Source organism: Heterodontus francisci, chromosome 15, assembly GCF_036365525.1.
Source record: "Heterodontus francisci isolate sHetFra1 chromosome 15, sHetFra1.hap1, whole genome shotgun sequence".
In the NCBI taxonomy this organism is placed as follows: domain Eukaryota; kingdom Metazoa; phylum Chordata; class Chondrichthyes; order Heterodontiformes; family Heterodontidae; genus Heterodontus; species Heterodontus francisci.
This window is the reverse complement of record NC_090385.1, coordinates 17,633,845-17,656,370: the sequence shown is the minus strand read 5'-3', so window position 1 is coordinate 17,656,370 and position 22,526 is coordinate 17,633,845. Positions and strand designations below refer to the sequence as shown.

The following is a 22,526-nucleotide window of genomic DNA, read 5'->3' as shown; positions in this document are numbered from 1 at the left end:
GAGTGGGATTAATTGGATGTTCTACCAAAGAAGTGATGGGCTGATGGCCTCCTTGTCTGCCATGACATTTTATGATTAGCTGTAAAACTCTTTAATTTGTGAAGGATACTTTATGTGTTATAAGTCATAGCTTAGTTGATAGGACTCTTGTTTCTGAGTCAGAAGGTTTTGGGTTCAAGCCCCACTCCAGATAGTTTCTTTTATTATTCATTCATGGGATGTGAGCATCACTGGCTAAGCTAGCATTTATTGCTCATCCCTAATTGCCCTTGAGAAGGTGTTGGTGAGCTCCCTTCTTGAATTGCTGCATTCCTTGGGGTGTAGGTACACCCACAGTGCTGTTAGGAAGGGATTTCCAGGATTTTGATCCAGCAACAGTGAAGGAACGGTGATGTAGTTCCAAGTTAGGATGGTGTGTGCCTTGGAGGGGAACTTGCAGGTGGTGGTGTTCCCATGCATCTGCTGCCCTTGTCCTTCAAAGTGGTAGAGGTCAGGGGTTTGGAAGGTGCTGTCGAAGGAACCTTGGTGAGTTGCTGCAGTGCATCTTATAGATGGTACACATTGCTGCCACTGTGCGTTGGTGGTAAAGAGACTGAATATTGAAGGTGGTGGATGGGGTGCCAATCAAGTGGGCTGCTATGTCCTGGATTGTGTCGAGCTTCTTGAGTGTTGTTGGAGCTGCACCCATCCAGGCAAGTGGAGGGTATTCCATCACACTCCTGACTTGTGCTTTGTAGATGGTGGACGGGCATTGGGGAGTCAGGAGGTGAGTTATTCACCACAGAATTCCCAGCCTCTGACCTGCTCTTGTAGTCACAGTATTTATGTGGCTGGTCCAGTTCAGTTTCTGGTCAATGGTGATCCCCAGGATGTTGATAGTGGGGGATTCAGCGATGGAAGTGCCATTGAACATCATGCTGAGGTAGTTAGATTCTCTCTTGTTGGAGCTAGTCATTGCCTGGCACTTGTGTGGCACAAATGTTACTTGCCACATATCAGCCCAAGCCTGGATGTTGTCCAGGTCTTGCTGCATCGGGACACGGGCTGCTTCAGTATCTGAGGAGTTGCGAGTGATGCTGAACATTGTGTAATCATCAGCGAACATCCCCACTTCTGACTTTATGATGGAGGGAAGGTCATTGATGAAGCAGCTGAAGATGGACACTACCCTAAGGATCTCCTGCAATGATGCCCAGGGACTGAGATGATTGACCCCCAACAACCACAATCATCTTCCTTTGTGCTGGGTATGACTCCAAGCAGCGGAGAATTTCCCCCCGATTCCCATTGACTCCAGTTTTACTAGGACTCCTTGATGCCATACTTGATCAAATGCTGCCTTAATGTCAAGGGCAGTCACTCTCATCTCACCTCTCGAGTTCAGCTCTTTTGTCCATGTTTGGACAAAGGCTGTAATGAGGTCAGGAGCTGAGTGACGCTGATGGAACCCAAACTGAGTGTCAGTGAGCAGGTTATTGAGCACATTAATTCTGGCTGGCATTCCAGTGCAATACTGAGGGAGCACTGCATTGTTGAAGGTACCAACTTTCAGAGGAGACATTAAAGCAAGGCCTGTCTGCTTTCTCAGGTGCATGTAAAAGAACCTACAGCATTATTTCAAAAAAGTGTAGGGGTGTTACCCCTGGTTACTATTTATCGCTCAAACAGATTATCTGGTCATTATTTGTGGGAGCTTGCAGTGTGCAAATTGACTGCCATATTTTCCTACATTACAACTGTAACTATAGTCTAAAAGTACGTATTTGGCTGTAAAGCACTTTGGGGTGTCCTGCAGTTGTGAAAGGTGCTATATAAATGCAAGCTCTTTTCTCCTCTTCAAACATGAAAGCCCAGGAGCTGCTCGCGCACACCCATAGCCGAATGTGCAATTTGAATCTGAAGCAGGCACTTAATAAAAGTAAAAACTCAAACAGTTAAAGATCTGAGAATGTGAGCCTCTTCTGGAAAAATATTTTCTGTTGACCAGCCAGTCAGACTGGTGGCTGGATTCCAAGTCATCTGGAATCAAGGACACTCAGATCTTTAAAGATTTGGCTCTCGGCTCCTGCATTAATGAGCTATCTGCTCCCTGTTCCAGACTGGAGGCTTGGGTCTATTTTCGTGGACCAATAAGGGTTGCCCCATAGTCACCAAGCAAGTATCAGCAGAGCAACTTCTCCTTTCAGGGCACCATGAATATATGAAAGAAATATATTATCCAATCAACCTAAAAGACATTCACCCTATGCAAAATAAGTCTCAACAAAAGCAAATGGTACCTACCCAACTGAACCATAATGTTATTAATGTTATCGCATCCACCACCTTAAACATTCACTCCCTCCACTCCCAGCGCACAGTGGCAGCAGTGTGTACTATCTACAAGATGCACATGCAACCTGTGAAGAGTCCTTCAACAGCACCTTCCAAACCAGTGACCTCTACCACCTAGATGAACAAGATGGCAGGGACATGGGAACACCACCACCTGCAGGTTCCCTTCCAAGTCACACAGCATGTAGGGGAGACGGTGGCGCAGTGGTAATATCACTGGACTAGTAATCCAGAAGCTGGGCAAATGCTCTGGGGGCACAGGTTGAAATATCACCCTGGCAGCTGGTAGAATTTAAATTCAATTAGTTAATAGAGATCTGGAATTGAAAGTTAATCTCAGTAATGGTACCATGAAACTATCATCAATTGTCAAAAAAACCCATCTGGTTCACTAATGTCCTTTAGGGAAGGAAATCTGCCATCCTTACCTGGTCTGGCCTACATGTGACTCCAAACCCACAGCAATGTGGTTGACTGCCCTGTGAAATGGCCTAGCAAGCCACTCAGTTCAAGGGAAATTAGGGATGGGCAACAAATGCTGGACTTGCCAGTGATGCCCACATCCCATGAAAGAATTAAAAAAAGCATCCTGACTTGGAACCATATCATTGTTCCTTCACTGTCCTTGGGTCAAAATCCTGGAGCTCCCTTCCTAAAAGCACTTTGGGAGTGTGTACACCGCATGGTCTGCAGCATTTTCAAGCAGGCGGCTCACCACCACCTTCTCAAGGACAATAGATGCTTTGCTAGCGACACCCACATCCCATGAACGAAAAATAAAAACAAAAATTCTATACCCTGCAGTGCCTGCTGGTCATGAACAGCTTGAAGCATACTATCAAGGTTTTCGGCTGGAAGACGGAATTGCATAGTATTCACAGCACAGAACCATCAGTCATGTTGCTCTATGCTCCATATGAGCCTCCTTTCAACCTACTGCATCTCACCCTATCAGCATATCTTTCTATTCCTTTCCCCTCGTGTACTTGGCTAGCTTCATCTTAAATTAAAGTTGTGAATTTGAGTCCTACTGGAGAGATTTGAGTACTAAAATCTAACTGACACTCCAGTGCAATACTGAGGAAGTGCTGCACTGTCGGGGATGCTATCTTTCAGATGATAGGTTAAACCGAGACCCTGTCTGCTCCCTCAGGCGGATGTGAAAGATCCCATGACACCACTTTGACGGGAAGCAGGGGAGTTCTGCCCGGTGTCCTGGCCAATATTTATCCCTCAATCAACATCACAAAAACAGATTATCTAGTAATTGTCACATTGCTGTTTGTGGGACCTTGCTGCTGCGAATTGGCTGTGTTTCCTTGCATTACAACACTGACTACACTTCAAAAGTACTTCATTGGCTGTAAAGCGCTTTTTGGGATGTCCTGAGGTGTGAAAAGCGCTATATAAATGAAAGTCTTTCTTAATGCTTCCACGTTACTCGCCTCAACTACTCCATGTGGTAGCAAGTTCCACATTCTAATCATCCTCTGGGGAACGGAGTTTTTTTCTGAATTCCTCATTTGATTCATTCGTGACTATCTTACATTTATGTCTCATTTCTCCTGTCACAGCGAGAACTACGATGCCCAGAATGCTTTCTGGAGAAAGTGGCTTGCGCAAGTCACTGGCGTACATCCCCCTTGTCTCTCCCTCCCCTCCCTGACGTTGTGTAGAAGCTACCCTATCCAGCCTGAGCTGAGCGGCCAGCTCCGCCCGCTGCCCAGGAAGCTGGGGGCTGATGTTAATGTACTCGGCAAGATTCAAGAGAGGCACAGAATTATCAGCAGCTGCTCGCTCGCTCAGCAAGCAAGCCGTGGAATGAACTTGTCTGAGACTTGAGGAGGGCAGCAGCAATATTCAGTTACTCTTCTTCAAAGTGGATTTTAAGCCTGAGCGAACATTGCAAGATGCTGTTAGTGTCTCAGCGAGTCGAAGCACCTCGCATAGAACAGCACATCTCGGTATGTAGAATCCCAACTTGGCTTTCAAAAAAAAAATCCTCCGCACGGGCTTTTCTGGTGGTAAGGTCGACCCGAAGATTGAGAGAAAGAGAGAGGTTGAGAGAGAGAGAAACGCCTGATGTTTAGCTGGTCTTAGTTGGAATCTCGGAAGACTGGAAGGAGCTAAGCCTGTTCAAAAGCCCTTTCAGAAACAGTGTTGCGCTGTGAATAACCAGAATTAATTCAGAATAAGGAAGTTTATCGTTTGTAAGACGCGACGGTATTTTTTTTTAAAAGCAGCGAAATCTCAATAGGTTTCGCCAGTTTGAGCCCCCGGGGGCACTCGCTCCAGTGACATTCAGCAAATATTGCGAAAGCTGTGTATATGTGTGTGTATATATATTTCCTGTTTTTGTCTATTGTGATCCATCTCGATGTCTGGCACCTTGTAGTTTATCTGTGTAATTAATAATCTGTTAGCAGCTTCCGATTGAAGAGAAGCAGAGCGGGGAAGGAGCTGATTTATCCAGGATTAGTATTGACTGCACAGGGATTAAAGAGGATTTTTTTATTTTTAAAACTAGCAATAAACTCTCTTCTATAAACATTTGTTTTTTGTTGCTCTTTCTCGCTCTCTGTCTCTAATAGCTGATAATTGGCAAGTGGATGTGTATTTGCCAGGAACCTTTTTAAATGTGGATGAGTTTGAGGGAGCCAGTAACAAGCCCCTCTTTGTCTCTCGTTATCAGCGGGGTGTCATCACTTGTCTGAGGCGGGGAGGTTACCTGGGAGAGCCGGCCATGAAAAGGATTTAAATGTCTTTTTAAAGGAATGAAGGCTTCTAGTTGATTTTAAATTTCCTGGCACATACACTCGAAAAGGATGCGATTTTGTTGTCAAACTGCAGCGGCGCTTTTCTCTTTATTGTGTTTCTGGATTGCACACAATTGGCGTCTCAGAAAGCAAAATGTTTTTGTTTAAGACGTTAAGATAATCTTTGCGAAGTTAAATGACGGCGAGGTTGTTGATCTAATGGATCATTAACCCAAGGTTAACATACGATTAACTTTAGTTTGATTTCTCTTAATGCAAATAATTTCGACACGAGAATAATTGTTGCAGATGTTTTAAAGGCAGCCAGTGCCTGTTAACCACTGTTGTCCATCAGTCCTTAATTGTAACATTTGGCACTATATTTTTTTTAACAAAAGAGGGGAAGGGCTGAAATGAGGGAGGAAGAGGGACAAACGGGTTCATGTTAAATGTTCAGAAACTTGTGGATTGGGAACAGAAGGCTGCAGAAATCGTTATAATCAAGGAAAGCAACATTTGTAAGCGGCTGGTGGCGAGGCTAATGGTGTCAGTGCGGGCCGAGTTTATGGTAATTAAGTTTGTAAATGGACGGCATGCTGGTGGAAGGGGAGCCGCGGAATATTGAGTCACAGATTGAAGTTGGAAAACTGATCACTTTTACTTATTCATTTAGCCATGTGACGACTATTTCCGTGCATGAGGCAATGCCCTTGAATGTACGTCACATTTACTCCAGAGTCCCCTTGCTCCCAGTAAACCACGCGGAATCGGAATATGAACTCAAACCTGAGGGGGTCCATCGAATAAAATAATAGAAAACGGAAGCAGTGTTTAAAAACATGCCCTCGCCCCCTCCTTTTTTTTTATTCTTGGCTACTAATCTTTGTTTTAAAACACGGGCTTGGACTAAGCGGTCTCCGCTTTGATCTTCGTAAGGAACTAATTGCAATTTTAAAATGATTTCATTATGAATTCAATCATTTGTAAGCTTTTTTTAAAAAAAAAGAAACCTACTTGAAATGTGGAGAGGGGACTGTGTAATTGACAAGTCCATAAACGGTGCTGCAGTCTAAATCTGCTGATGGTTCCTATACTCTCTGGGCATCAGGCACTATTGTATTTTTTTTAAGTGAGCGGACTTTTGCATTAAGGCAATCCTTGAGATCGAGCAACGCATCTGGAGTGTTGTGAAATGTAGGAAGCCTTATTTAAAACAGCAGGGAAAGGGAAAATGAAAGATTCTTCAGGTATTATATTCTAAAGAGAGGAAGGGATTGGTCGTTTCCCTCTCTGTTCCATCTCCTGTATCCCACTATCTGAAATTAAACAGCTGACCCGCTCACTGCAGCATGTGGGTCCTACTTGGAGCGGAGACGAAATGGCCTTGAACCTAGTTGAGCAGCTGTTTTCTGCCAATAAAAGAAGTATCTGAAGTCCCAAGAAGGGTGGCAGCAGGCTCGGTGTGATCAAATATTTACTAAACGGAGGGTATATGGACCCTGGCTCCGTAACTGTGCGTGGGAAGTAACGATGGACTGAGCACCACTCCAATTTAGGAAGCATGACTTTTTCTTTCAAAAAAAAGTAATGTTTTCCTGCTGACGTGCATTGGCGATTGCAGAGCTGTGTGGGTTGGAAACGTCACTGATCTTCCAAAGGCATTAGGCGGAAGTGTGTCTCTACTGTTGCTTAGCTAAAGTCAACAAATAGACTGTTTTGTAGTGTCAATATTTCCTCTCGTTTCTGTGACTTCTTAATTTTCCCCATTACGGTAGATTTTCGCTCTTGGCTCTGGAATGATCGGACGCTGGCTATTTTCATTGACAAAATATCAACGATGACTTTGACTGATTCTACCTCCTTTCATGAGCCAGTGCTTAATGTAACACGACACTCTGCCTAGGGAAAGTAGTTTGTGAAGTTTCATCAACCTATTACGGTGTTCGAAGGCTTCCCCCTCGCACTCTTAAACAGGAACTAGAATGTGTTATTTGTGTAGTTAAAGGAACAGTCTTGTGCTTGGGCCAAAAGGCTGTCAATGATCCCATGTGTTGCCTTCACTTCTTCCTTGTTGTCCAGATTTGCGCTAAGCTTTCACTAGCTTACCCATTGTCTCTCGAGATAAGGGGGCCAAAGAAGAAGAAAAGTATTCGGGTGCACCAGGGAACAATCCTGTTTGCTCCACTCGAGTGACACTCCAGATCCTGTGTCCCTGCTGCTCGCTTTACTTTTTATTGAAATTTATTTTGCCTCTTAAAAGGTTTTCCTATGGGGAAAATAACAAATTTTGTTAACGCACTTGTGAAGCACCTTGGTTCCTTTTACTACTTTAAAGGCGCTACATAAGTGCAGCACACACACACACACACACACAGGACATGCAGCAAACAAGTGGGCTCATTGTCAGCTCTGAGACAACCATATCCCACGAGTTACTTGTATAGAGTGGCAACACCGTAATATACACTCATCACTGGCACTACCTGGAATTGGTCTCCAGAGGACATTTACAATCCACTAAACTTCACTCGGCACCACAATGTATCATACATTGAGTACATTCACCGCCTACAATGTACATAGTAATGTATATTAATTACATATATACATGTAAGCCATGTCTCAGTTGGTAGCAGTCTGAGTGAGAGGGTTGTTGGCTGCAGTCCCACTCCAGAGACTGAACAGGTAATGTAGGCTGACACTCCATTGCTGAGGCACAGTCTTCCCAATGAGACGTTAAACTGAGGCCTGGCCTGGCCTCTCAGATGGATGTAAAAGATCCCATGGCCCTGTTTCAATGAAGAGCTTGGGAGTTCATGCTGGTGTCCTCAAAAAACAGCACTAAGACATTATCTGGTCATTATTACATTGCTGTTTGTGGGACTTTGTGTGCAAATCTAGCTGCGGCGTTTCCTACATTATAACCATGTCCACACTTCAGAAGTACTTCATTGGTTGTAAAGTGCTGAGGATGTGAAAGGCACTATATAAAGTTAAATCTATCTTTTACACATTGAGTTGTAACTAAAGAGCTTTTTACTGTTTTAAATAAAAACTGCCCCCTGGATTTTGGCAAAGAATCTAATGCAACTGCAGATAACTGGGCTCTGGCATGGTCACCATGTGACAACAGGAAGCTCAAAGAACCCATTCCACCCCATCAGGGAGGTACCTTGGTACTTTACTTAACAGCCTGGCAAATTGGAAGAACACTTCAGTTGGAATGTTCAGAGATACTGGGACTAGAACCACTGAATGGCACAGCTGTGAGTCATGAATTATATGAATCATGGCTGCTTGTGTTTTTTTGTATTATGGGTGCCCTAACTGGGTACAGAATATTTCCTCCTGTACCCATGTACAACAAAGTACACGTCAAGCAGTAATGTGATGCCATCTATCTTATGTCATGCTTTGGGAGCAAGTTGCTACTTGAAGAATGCCTGAGATTAATTCAGTTGGTGTCAATACTAGAAACTAAATTAGACATGGCATGTAAAAGGGATATTTGTCACAAAGTTCAAGATATTTTGTACGCGTCTAGACAGATAAGAGATTACACCGCTGATGTTAATGTCATGTAGTTGTTTATAGGCCTGTGAAAGTCATTTGTTTTTCTGTAAATTGAATCAAGAATGTTTTCCTTCCGAGGGTTGGATGCATCCCATCAGTACATTGAGCTACTGAACTTTAAAACTGGTACGCAAACATTCTGAAAATGGTGATAAGAAAAGATGTCAGGAAACCATTTCAAGCCAACAGTGGAGCAAAACAGATTCAAATGAAATCCTGTCAAGAGTAAAGTGTGACTTGTGTAGGGATTTTCCTCAGTGTTATAGGAACAAAGAGGTGAAGTGAAATAGTTTAATTTGATTTACACTGATGTGGCGGGAATTGTTGCCACATTCATTTCAGTTGCCCCTTCCCTTTACAATGAAGAGAAAGCCAAAATACAAATTATAAATTTGCAGTCTGTTTTGTTTTGTGCCACAACCTATACAAACTTTGTGGAGACCAGAACGAGGTACCATTAAATCTGTTGCTAATGAATACAATAGGGAATTTAGGAGAAATTTTCTTGGTGAGATTGAGGAACTTAGTACCACATGGAGTGGTTGAGGTGAATGGCATGGAGGCATTTAAGGGGAAGCTAGATAAGTACATGAAGCAGAAAGGAATAGACGAATATGTTGATGGGGTTAAATGAAGAGGTGGAAGGAGGTTTCTGTGGAACATAAACACTGGCATGGACCAGGTGGGCCAAATGACCTGTTTCTGTGCTGAACATTCTATGTAATCCTATGAATGCTTGCAGCTAGCTCCCTTTTTCTGGCAATGATATGTGTATAATCCAGCAAACTTGTATTGAGAACAACCTGTCCACCTAAGTCACACTGTATTCTTGCGATTTGTTGCTGAATGGTATGATAACAAATGTCATTTCTAGTCGTCTGCATCTTGTTCAATGTGTTTCCAGAGCCAGATCAGTCTTTGTGTACTTTTCCTGAATGTTCTCTAGTTTATACCAACAAATGTTAATCAGGGTTTCTTTTTGGAATGTAACGAGAGGTGAGAATTGAAATGTATTACATAGAAATAATAATGTCACCCATTTGTCTAGTTAACCATTATCATTTAAGTTAAATGGTAATTCTTTAATTTTGAATGAATAATCATGTTTGATGGGGATAATGATAAGAGCTTGATCTGAGTAGAAAGGATAGGTGTTTCTAGGGACACATACAATGCAGGGAGCACGCGTAGACAAAGCCATATGTCACTTGCTAGGAAGAGAAATGATCGATGAACAGGGACTGGTTACTATGGATCACTATAATAAACCGGTCCCCCTGTCACTCAAAGGTAACCTTGGTAGCACCGCTGAAGTGCGGGATTTTTTTTTTAAAGTAGCGGAGTCACAGATTAATGCATTTTGCCAGGCACAGAGCTCTTGTTTGATGCTTCTGACTTCGAACACCAGCTTTGAGTCAATCACTTAAGGACAGAACAAATCTACATGGTCCTGAAGGTTATTTCTGGCTCCCAACCCCGAAAATTGAATTTGCAAACCTTTTACCCTGACACCTTTTGTTAATCTTTGACCCATTTTTTTCACTATTTGATGCTATTAACGGTCAGATTAGCTTTGTTGCATTGTAAGAAGGTGGGTGAGCTTTGGGAAGAACTTTTGAAAATCTTCTGATTTAATTCTGGCTGCTGTTTGGCAATCTGCAGTGTAATCGGTTGCTGCTTGCGTGCATCTTGCTTTGTACTGAACATTATCCCAATCGAACAGCTTCCGTTGCTGCTTTATGCATTACAGATAACTTGTACCTTTTTTAAACGATAGTACCCGAACTTACAGGAGAAATAAAATGCATCGAGCAATAAGCGAGGTGCCTGCAGTGGTGTGAGATCAAGAATCTACTCAATTGTGCGTACATGTTTTAAAAACATCTGAAAAATGCATCTTTAAAGAAAATCCATATCAGTGAACTCCCTCCCTTTTTATCCTCTCCTTATTGTAATAGCATTGTTTTAATTAATTTGCGCCAAAATTTGCGAATCAAGAGTTTTCTGCATTTAAGTATGAGGTGACGAGATTGTTCGTCATTTTTTTTAACAGAAGGACGCAGCTCCAAGAAATTTTAGTTTTTAAAAAATTATTTCTGGCGATTGCTGCGGATTTTTAAATTTGTGCATGCATTCCCTATCAGAAATTTCTAGGTCAAAAACTGTTACTATACTTATCTTGAACCTATTACTGCTACCAGATCTCTATTAACAGCCTGCTAATTGAATTACAGCCATACGCACACTGTGTTCAGAGCATTACTTTTTCTTGAAGATAATTAGTTGAGAATGACTGTTGGAAGTTCTGCTGATTAAGTAACAGGAGATGTCTCATTGGTAAGATGTACCGTGTGCCAAAGGATAAGAACGACTTTTCTTTGTCCTGGATGAAACCTGTAACGCGGCACACTGCCTTCAAATGTTGCTTCCACGCCTAAAATGTAAAATATTGGGAATAAACGGGGCAATGCGCTTTTGACACAGATCCAGAGCAACCTTTCAAGTGCAGATCCTTGGTGAGAACACTTCCCTTTTTCTCATACAAAGTTTTTTGTAGATTCGCCTTCCCCTCATTAGATCCGTTTAGTCGAAGCAACTTTGAAGTCCCTTTTTCAGTCCAATTACTATCCAGATCATGTTGACAATATGAAATCCCAAGAATTAGGGTTTAATCAGCAGAAGAACATTTGCCTTTCTGGGGCCTCCTACATTGTTTTTATTAGTCATAATAGCTGTAAAAAGGTGTAAAATGACCTGTGTTCTGCCTGCATTTATGGCATGATATGTACAGGGAGAATGTCGCAGCTGTGCCAAGTACAATTTCATCTGTACCTGCATCAGTGGTTAATCTAAAGCTAGTCTCCCAGGTATGACTGTTGGCTGTATACTGTCTGCACAAGGAAAAGCAATCAATGGTCAGAAATTAAATTCCCTGATGAACTTCTCAATAAGATTTGAGGCAGTCTCTCTTTTTGAATCTTGTTCTTTCACAGTTTTTTTGACTAACGAGGTGTTCAGTCAGTTAACAATATCTATTTAAAAGGACAAAGCGCAGAGCAGCTGGGGCTATTTGGATGAAAGTCCTTGAATTTCCCAGATTCCATGGTATGATTGGTTGGGAAATAGCAGAGAATGTTGGCGTGCTGTAATTTATCTGACGGACCAAACATTTTTGCTCTTCCTGCCTCTTTCCCCTTCCAAGATCTCTCAAAAGCTTTGGAAAAGCATAATGTCTAAATTGAAAATTCACCTGTTCCAGTTAATTTATGGATTATTCATGGCCGTCTGATTTCAGTTAGGGAGGAAAATTGGCTTAATGAAAATCTGCCCAACAGAAGTTTTTAATTTATCGACTTCTCTAATGTTTGTGGCAAAAAAGTCCTTGGATACCAAAATGTAACCTAGCAATTTGGAAGTGTATACAGCAGGCTAATAGTCACTTGTTCCATGTCTTTTAACTAACCGAACTACAGCAGCGAAAGCAGCATAAGGTTCCAATAAATCCAAATTGCCATTCCACATTGTTTGTTTCTCCAGCTGCAGAAAGCCCATTACTGCTGCTTGATATGTCCCTGTAGTATCCTCCCATTTTACTGTCACATGTGGCCCAGTCTGGCGCAGAGGAAGAAAAAACATGTTTAAATGTTGTAATAAACGTATTGCAATGTTTTTGATGCGAGAGCCCTTCTTACTCGTTAAATTACTATTTCCAAATTCAAATCGAAACTAAGGCTTATCACTAAAGTGAAAAATGTCAAAGCATTTAAAATGTATTAAAATACTGAAGCAGAATCATAGACTCCCTCTTCATAAGTCCATTATTTTAGCATTGGGTTGATGTAAAAAAAACTTGATTTTTTTTTTAAACCAAAAAGAAATGAATGAGTCCTCAAAGGCATGAGTTTTGAATTACATTCTGCAAACCCTCCTTCCAAGTTAGAAATGGGTACAAAGAGATCAGATGTCAAGGATGCAAATAATCTGCTAAATCTTTTAAAGGTCAATTTCTTTGAAGCAATTTGCAAGCAGGTTACAACCAAGCCCGTGTAAACTCTAGCTGACTGATCTGAAGTTGGGAGTTAAACTGTTGTGAAAATAAACTCGTGCATTTCAAATTCCAATCTGTTGTGTTTAAATAATCCACTAAGACCTTCGCTACAGCGTTCACAATTCCAAATACTCTTTCACTTCCAAATCCTATTTTACAAATTAAATTGAACAATGACATCACATCCCTCTTTTTACAGAAGGGTACGGGGATAGGAAATTGTCTGCCATGTGGAGAGGAGGAGCTTCAGGCGATCCTCAACAATGAGCACTCTCTCATCATCTTCTGAGGCAGCATTCATTAGCGCCCCACCGCACAGAATATCTGGGCATCTTCATTGAATCTGTTGGGCTTACTCATTCTCTAAAGGGGGGAGAAAACCTTAACCTAACGCCCCCCCCCCCCCAAAGGTGAGTGAAATAGGGATACTGTAAACGTTAGCTGCCAAAGTCACTAAGGCAAGTGTTGGAAAATGCTGAAGAAATGCTCCTACGAGTTGCAATGAACAGCTGTGTGGCCTTTCCACTTGATAAAGGAACTCCAAATCCTGAAGGATTTGTGTTGTTTGTGCCCTCTGTTAGGCTAACAAGTATCACATCTGCCAGAAATCGTTCAAGGTTTAAAGTGGGCAGCGAAGAATTCTTGCAATCCGACCAAACAATAACGAAGGAGTAGGGCGCGCGCTGAAGATTTACACTAAAGGCATTCAACATGATCTTCTGTGTTAAAAGGGAGTGAATATAAAATGTAGCCAAAACAAAGCCATGAATCGTATTTAGCTGTCTTAGCTAATGGCAACTTAAACCTGATTGTCACTAAAAAGGGAAAGAATAGAAGATGTTATACGTTAAATGGATGATAGATGGGAGAATGGGCTCACTGCGTATTACGAGGATAAATAAAAAGATGTGCTGAAGACAACTTATGGCTGTTTGTTATGTGTCATTTACACTGTCAGTTTTGTGCGTTTCTGCTTTGCCCCAGAAGGCTGTCTAATGGGATCTTTTCGTGCGAATTACAGACTGAGCTGACCTACTTCGGTCTTGTCCCCGCAGGCTCTTGCAGGCTGCAAGAGTGCATTGTGTGGAAATAAACAATCAAAAAGGAGATTGTGCTGTTCCTGTTACACTACCTTTAATTAGAAAGCACAGCTCCTTAGAAATGTTATGCTGATAAATATTGAATGCAATGAAAACGTCAAAGAGCATTTAATTGGTGTTGCAGTATTTTTATTCCAATCACTCATATTAGCTCAACATTGTTAACTTGAAACTAGAAAATCTGTGGATCCAGTTACATCTAATGTAATGCCTCTGAATTTGAGGATTGTGAGTAATTTAACTCGTGCTAAAAGTACACTCCGCGTACTACTGAATCGGGTTAAACTACATTTATGGAATTATTCTTGGTGTTCTCAAACGTGTAAATCCATCTAGAACAAAGAGCAATTCATTTAGACGATATTCTTTTCTTTTTTTTTGACGATATTAAGCTTAAGTTTAACACCTATACCTTCATTTGCATTCAAGTGACTTAAGTTACGAAATGCTTGGCACATAGCTCCGGTTCTACATGTACAAGATCATTGTTAAAATCATTTCTGCGGTTGCAGTATGTCGTAGAGATGCTTTTGCTTATTTTGAAATGTAAATTGGGTTTCAGGACTGGAAAGCTGATTTGAAGTGTGGAAAATACCAGCCAGATCTGATCAATGGCCTTGTTATGAAGGAGGTGTGGAGCTGACAGAAGCTTGTAACAATTTGGCAAATTTGCATGGAAAACAATTAAGACAAATTTGTGTCGCTGCCTTGGGCCTCAACCATCAATGAGATTAGCTTTGATTCCTGGGTTAATTAGGCGAATGGTTTGGCAAACCTGGAGGAAAATTAGCTCAACAACCTTGTGGAATTTCAAGCATTTGGTTAACTTTTAACTTCTATTCTGCTGTCTGAAGCCTTTGTGGAAGCTACTTTTGTCCTTTTTCATATTAGCTAGTACTTTACCGTGACCTTTGCATTTCATATTTTGTAGGTCTACAGACGGTCCTGCTTTAAAACTATTCAATGTAAACACCTCTCCCTCAGTCACACTAACTGGTCGCTGTTTAGTTGAGTGGTAGCACGTTATGTTAAACCTATCAAGATGAGGGGGGTTTCCTTTTCTCCAAGTGTCCTAAGCTGGTCTTGGCTTTTTTTCTTTGCAGGCAAAATTGCTGCTCTATTTTGTTCAAACTTACTAATGAATGAAGAGAATGGGCATTTACTGTGATGTTTCATTAAACACAACAGAATGTAAAATTATCAAGTCATAAACGTGAGCATGTTTTATTTTATTTGAAGAAATTTATCCAAACGCATGGACCTTTTAAGAACTATGAAATGCCCAAACTGTTTTCAATGTAATGCGTGATTTTTGAATTAGGTTTTAATGTATAACTAGTCTGTAGTCCTGTAGATTCAGATGGTTATTTCAACAGTATTTTTTATTTGACTAAATGTATTCTGCTTTATGGAGAGATACAACCTGCTTGTCAGTTACACCCAGCCTCATTCCAGGACAACAGAATTGTATCTATAATAGTGTCAGGGGAATCTGTTTTGGCGATAAATATAGCTTGGTAGATCGGCAAGAGTGATCCATTAGCTCGAGCCTTTCATAAATACTTTCAAAAAAGGTTAATTTCAGTGTAGCAGGTGCTCCTTTTAGAGGGAGGAAATGAAAATATTATTTTATTCAGCAGTTCTTAATTTTATATACTTAGCTGCGTTTGGCCGAGATTCGGGGTGTCTGTGTGTCTTTTTGTATGTATTCTGTAAAACTGGTATTCTGTCTTGAAGCCAGCCTTGCACAAACTGTGCTTTCTTTGTAAACTGAAACAAAGCTGAACGCTGTTATTGTTTTCTCTGCTTCACTTCTCTGTGGTGTAGTAGCTGCAATAAAAGTGCCTTTGTTTCCTGATCCAGCATCTTTCAGTAACCAGCCCATTTTTAAATGCCTTGTTTCACACTCGTCTCATTTTCTTTCGTCCCTGGAATGCCATGGAGTCGTTTTAGGGTGGGCGGAGGGGATTGTGGATTTAATTGAAAGATACTTTATTCGTGTGTCTTCTGTTATCGGTTTGAAACAATATATAATCTGCTAACCAGAGGAATATGCTGTGTTCTGTTGATGTTTTTAGTATCCTGACCATTGTAATTTCACCGTGGATTAAAATTACAACGGTCAGGATGAGACTTTAAACCTCTCGCTCATCACTGGGTTCTGCAGAGCGAGATTCTGCTTCTGCCCACATCACATACTACTACCATCCATATTTCGCTAACAGGACAGGTCCGCAGGTTTATCTCTGCCGGGACGGAATTGAACCTGCGCTCCATGGGTGCGCGTTGACTCCCCCACCCCCAGTTTCGAGCCTCAACTAGCAGCATTAAACAGATTATCCAGCCATTTATTGCTGTTTGTGGGACCTTGCTGTCTACAAATTGGTTGCCGTTCTTGCAAATTTACAACAGTAACTACACTTAAAGTAATTCATTAGCTATAAGTTTTCGGATGTCCTGAGGTTGTGTCTGTCTGTCATCTCTCATTAACTGAAGCATCACTGAGGTTTGGGACTTCCCATGAGGAATTTCCCTACAATTTAGCTTGAAAGTAGGCTTCCTAATGGCCAATCCATTTCTGCTTTCAGAGGCAGCAATCAGCCTGCACTTGCAGGGTAACTGGACACTTGGGGCTGTCCATCTGAGATGTTGCAAGTCAAAGTCCTCATTTACAAACCATATTCCAGGCTCAGCAATCAAATTCATGGAAGGCTGATTTAATGGAGTTGCCCAATATTATCTGAGTCAGCTTCATCTACATTTATTACATATATCTGTGTTTACATATTCTGCAAGTGTACACCTAACAGCAAACAACATCTTTGCATGTGTTTCTGCTAACAGGTGACGCAAAACTGAATTTGCATTTATATAGCGCCTTTCAGGATAACCCAAAATGCTTTACAGCCAGTGAAATACTTTTGAAGTGTGGACTCCTTTATAATAGGAAACCCAGCAGGCAACTTGCACACAGCAAGCACCCACAAACAGCAATGTGATAATGACCAATCTTTAAGTGCCATTGAGATCTTTTACATCCACCTGAGAGGGCATATGGGACCTTGGTTAACTGCTACATCTGACATAGCACCTTAGCGCAGCACGCCTCCAGTACCACACTGAATTGTCAGCCTAGGTTATGTACTCAAGTCCCTTGAGTGGGTCTTGAACCCACAATTTTCTGACTCAGAGGTGAAAGTGCTACCTAAGCTGAGGTCTGTGGTAATTCAGGTTCTGAGTTGGCTGATACTGACTGTGTGAGATCTGCCCCTTATGTGGGTCCAGGCTACATTCGCTGAGAGCTCCAAATCTTGTCAGTTGATAGCGTAAAAGCAAAAATTAGATTTTACTGCAACACAATTTCTTTTTGCATCTACTTTTTACCTGTTTTCTCATTTGTCAAGTTAGAACTTTCCTTTGGTTGAAATGGCATCTATTTATCTATAAAGTCACAAATAAATTTTAAAATCCCAGAAATTTTACTAAAAATATTTAACTTTGTGCATATTTTAAAGTGTTTATAAGATGAGGAGTTCAGTTCCTGTGGGTGAGGGAATGAACTAAACTTTAGCCAACTTTCCCATTATAATCCCAGATCAATTCCATTTGAAAATTTGGTATTCTGCTGAGGTTGGTGAAGGGAGGAATATATAAAATCCCATCCATTCTTAATTCTACATTGCTCAGTTCAAATGATACGATTCACTTTTTTTTCACAATTCCTGATAGCTGTGTTTGCATTGCTTAATTCAAATTATTGAATAATTAGTGCAAACATGACTTGGAATTATCAGGAGTACACTGCACTAATGACTACTGTTTAAAGCAAAGGAAAAAGAAAAGTACTGTTATCATGTAATCAAGAGAATTATTATATGTGGCAGTCTTTTCTGTCTGTGCTGTGTGTGTCTGGACGTTAGTGTTTGAATGCCCCTCAGTGACTAAATCCTTTTTGAAGTGCTGCTGTTTCAATATGAAACTTGGGTAGCAGAGTCTTATTAGCATTGCCAGGGCTGACGTCTTATCGCATTCTAGATTGAATATCATGGTATTGTACTACAGTAAAATGCAATTGTTGTAATACCAATATAACCTGGATGACTCTAAGTACTGAGGTCTTCATGGATGAAAAAGAGCTTGTACTGTGTAAATAGTTAAATAACTTTGACTTTTTACATCCTGGATAGAATACAAGAAACAGCTTAGTATCTGATTTGTCTCTGTTTGTCTCTCTTTCTTTGTCTATCTTGCACCGGTACTTTTTAGTAGCCCTGAGAATTTTCCTCTCCCTCTAAGCTGTAAAGACGCCATCCTCCTGTTTCACTTGAATTGTAGGAGATTGGTGTCCAGACGGTAACTCGCTGTGTTTCCACTGCTGAACCTGGCTTTTTTTTGTTCCTAACATGGACTTTTTTTTATTACAAGTGGGTCCACACTACTACTGTTGGCATCAGAGAACCAGATCTCAGTGTAAACACGTGCCAGTGTAAAAATGCCTTCAATATTCTCTCTCCACCGTATACCATCACAATGTCGAGATTAAGACTCATTGCATAATTTTCTATTTTTAGCTTGCATTTCCCCAGAACCTCAACTGTGGGATTGATTTTCACCTTCAGCAGCCATGTGGTCATTTGGCAGAGTAAATGGCCCACAGATGGTAGAACCTGCCTGATTTTCATCCCATTGTTTGTATTTTTTTATATTTCAATGTTGATAGACCTACTGGCCTTTTCCTGCCTATCAAGGCTGCTCCGCACCATGACGGCTGGAACATCATGACTAAACTCCCTTCCCACTTCACCCCATAGCCATGTAATTTCCTGTAAGACACCTACTTTTAAATCAATGGAGTGAAACTCGGGCAACTTCTACAAAGAGGAGAGAGGGGGAATTTCCTCCCAGATTCACGCCCAATGGTCAATGTGTAAATTTACCCCATTATTACCCAGTCTTTCCTTCCTCCCTCTGATGATCAAGCTTTTAAAATGCCAAGATTGGATAACGCCAATCACTACTTCCTGCTTTATCCTGTCTGTGTTATGGGCCTCGTCACTTCATCAATGCCTTGCAATGTTAAATGAGGGAAGCGCACTGAGCAGTGTTTATCATTGAAGCCGTCCTGCTGACCCATTAGTCCAAATGAATGGTCTGACACCTGAGGTTTAAAATGATTAAGTACAAATGGAGTTCATTCAAAACACACAAAAAATCACTAGCTGTTAAACCTGCTGGTTGAAAAGCTGTTGTTTGACCAGCATTGCTTGTAAAAGTATAAAATTAGTTCTTTGAAACATTGTTGTTGCTAAATGATTTAATTGGGCATCCTCTATGGGCCCTGACAACATCCCGGCTGTAGTACGAAAGCCAAATACTGCGGATGCTGGAAATCTGCAACAAAAACAGAAAATGCTGGAAATACTTAAGAAGTCAGGCAGCATCTGTGGAGCAAGAAACAGATGTAATGTTTCAGGCCATTGATGAAAGGTGTCACAGACTGAAACATTAACTCTTTTTCTCTCCACAGATTCTGCCTGACCTGAGCATTTCTGACTCTAGTACTGATGACTTGTGCTCCAGAACTAGCCCCACCCTTAGCCAAGGTGCTCCAGTACAGCAATAACACAGATGTTTACCTGACAATGTGGAAAATTGCCCAGGTATGTCCTGTCCAAAAAAGCAGGACAGATCCAATCCGGACAATTACCGCCCCATCAGTAAAGTGATGGAAGGTGTTGTCGACAGTGCTATCAAGCAGCAACAACTTACTCACTGCTCAGTTTAGGTTCTGCCAAGACCACTCAGCTCCAGACCTCATTTACAGCCTTGGTCCAAACATGGTCAAAAGAGCTGAATTCCAGAAGTAAGGTGAGAGTGACCGCCCTTGATGTCAAGGCAGCATTTGCCGTGTGAGGCATTAAGGAGCCCTATCAAAATTCAAGTCTCTGGGAATTGGGGAAAACTCCTCCACTGGTTGGAGTCATACTTAGCACAAAGGAAGATGATTGTGGTTGTTGGAGGCCAATCATCTCAGCCTTAGGACCTTGCTGCAGGTGTTCTTCATGGCAGTGTGCTAGGCCCAAACATTGTCAGGTGACTCACCTGACTCCCGAAAGCTTTTCCACCATCTACAAGGCACAGCAGGAATGTGATGGAATACTCTCCACTTGCCTTGATGGTTAAAGCTCCAACAACATTCAAGAAGCTCGACACCATCCAGGACAAAGCAGCCCGCTTGATTAGCACTCCATGCATCACCTTCAACATTCACTCCCTCCACCACCAACGCACAGTAGCAGCAGTGTGTACCATATACAAGATGTACTTGTAACTCACCAAGGCTCCTTTGATAGCACTTTCCAAACCTGTGACCTCTACTGCCTAGAAGGACAAGGGCAGCAGATGCATGGGAATACCACCACCTGCAGGTTCCCCTCCAAGCCGCACACCATCCTGACTTGGAACTATATCACTGTTCCTTCACTGTCGCTGGATCAAAGTCCTGAAAATCCATCTCTCACAGCACTGGGTGTACCTACATCACAAAGGCTTGGAATCCTGAGGCGAGTAACTCACCTCCTGACTCCCCAACACCTGTCCACCATCTACAAGGCACAAGTCAGGAGTGTGATGGAATACTCTCCACTTGCCTGGATGGGTGCAGCTCCAACAACACTCAAGAAGCTCGACACCATCCAGGACAAAGCAGCCCGCTTGATTGGCATCCCATCTACAAACATTCACTCCCTCCACCACCGACGCACAGTGGCAGCAGTGTGTACCATCTACAAGATGCACTGCAGCAATGCACCAAGGCTCCTTAGACAGCACCTTCCAAACCCGTGACCTCTACCAACTAGAAGGACAAGGGCAGCACATACATGATAACACCACCACCTGCAAGTTCCCCTCCAAGTCACACACCATCCTGACTTGGAACTATATCGCCGTTCCTTCACTGTCGCTGGGTCAAAATCCTGGAACTCCCTTCCTAACAGCATTGTGGGTGTACCTACTCCACATGGACTGCAGCAGTTAAAGAAGGCAGCTCACCACCACCTTCTCAAGGGAAATTAGGGATGGGCAATAAATGCTGGCTTGGCCAGCGACGCCCACATCCCATGAATGAATAAAAATAAATAAATAAATGCTGGTCTTGTCAGCGATGCTCAAATCCCAAGAATGAATAACAGTTTTAAAAAAAAGCATTGAGCTAGACACTGTTTTTATGCAAAACGACTACTAGCACAGGTTTATCCCGAGACTTGAGGGAGTAAAAGGAACTTAACTGGACTCAACATTGTTTACCTTTTTGCAGAAGTATGATGTAACCAATGTGTAGAACTCTAACTGAGTGGATGTCTTGCAGCCAATTCTTTCTTTTGTTAAAAATGTCTGGGTGTATTAAAGCATGCCTTTGGCTATTCCTAGACATTCCATAGGTCTTAATATCAAAACATATTTTGATGTTTCTGACATGGTGAAAGTTCAGACCAGACGTCTGATTCTTTATTTTTATGCCTCTAATATATACTTTAATGTGGTTCTTTGAAGCTTGTGTAATGCTGAAGAGTAGAGACAAAAACTCTTGGGTTTAACACTGAAATATTTGTGCACAGATCCAATTCTGATTCCCATGGCTGCAATGTGAGTTTTCCAGGTGAATTCAGACTAGGTCCTTGCCCCGAATCCTGCCACTCGGAGCAACAGACCACTTGCATACTGTATGAATATGCAACCTTGGAAAACCAAATCTGCACTCAACACTGGCTTATCAATGAAAATAGGAGGTAATCAAAAGCCAAATATATTTACTTCCTGCCACTTGCAAAGTGTCAGGTAAGTTACAGAAATAACCCATTGGAAGCTGTAATTCCAGTCATTCATCAACAGTAACTACTTGCATTTATGTCGTACTTGTGGTCTAGACAGCAAAAAGCATGGCGACTAACAATAGGGAGAATAAAGTCAGGATGCACAAGGGACCAGAAATGGAAGAACGTAGAATTCTCAGGTTATGAGGCTGGAAGAGGTTCTGGTGATGGGGAAGAGTGAGACCATGGAGGGCGTTGGACACAAAAATTAGAATTTTAATTTTGAGGTGTTGGTGGACTGGGAGCCAATGTAGGTCTGCAAGCGCCGGAGTGATGGGTCACTCACTACCCACCAATGCATTGGGACAAAGGAAATGGTATTGAAGTACAGAATCATCTAAAATGTCTGGGAACTACTTGACTAAACCTAAACTTTTCCCGTTGAGCAAAAATGGAGGTATTTGCAATGAAACCTTAAGTACTCTTTTCATCACTTCAACTTAATTTAGGTTTTGCTTCTTTTGTGCAAAATTAGTACAAATGTATACTTTCTTTCTTTCTTTCTTTGGCCTCCTTGTCTCGAGAGACAATGGGTAAGCGCCTAGAGGTGGTCAGTGGTGTCAGTCGCTGTGAGGCAACTATGGAGTGACCTCTCCATGGCGCATGCCTGGGCGAATGTATGGAGGTTGAGAGTTGCCCAAGCGTCAAAACCCCCCTCTCGGCCTTTCTGTAATTGTCAGGACCAAGGACTTTCATCATCCAATACATTTTATGCTTTTAAAAAGATGCTTCCCAGCATCACACGGAACTTTGTGGAAAATGTGTCTCTGTGGGTTCAGAGGCCTTGATTTACTTAGGGGGGACTTGGAAGCTTATTTTGACCAGACATTGCTGTGATTCA

General features: G+C 41.8%; 1 protein-coding gene across 2 annotated transcripts in view; it reads left to right on the top strand.

The window, feature by feature from the left end:
• LOC137377501 (mastermind-like protein 2) overlaps positions 1-22,526 on the top strand; it is a 381,717-nt gene that overhangs the window by 272,119 nt on the left and 87,072 nt on the right. Inside the window, exon 1 of one of the 2 annotated variants that reach the window (XM_068047165.1) lies at positions 4,048-4,298. The exons of the other annotated variant lie outside the window; for it this stretch is intronic. Within the exon in view, the coding sequence (XP_067903266.1) occupies positions 4,245-4,298 (54 nt within the window). The 5' untranslated portion in view covers positions 4,048-4,244. Of the gene's footprint in view, positions 1-4,047; positions 4,299-22,526 lie in introns of those variants that run through there. 2 annotated transcript variants of the gene reach the window in all.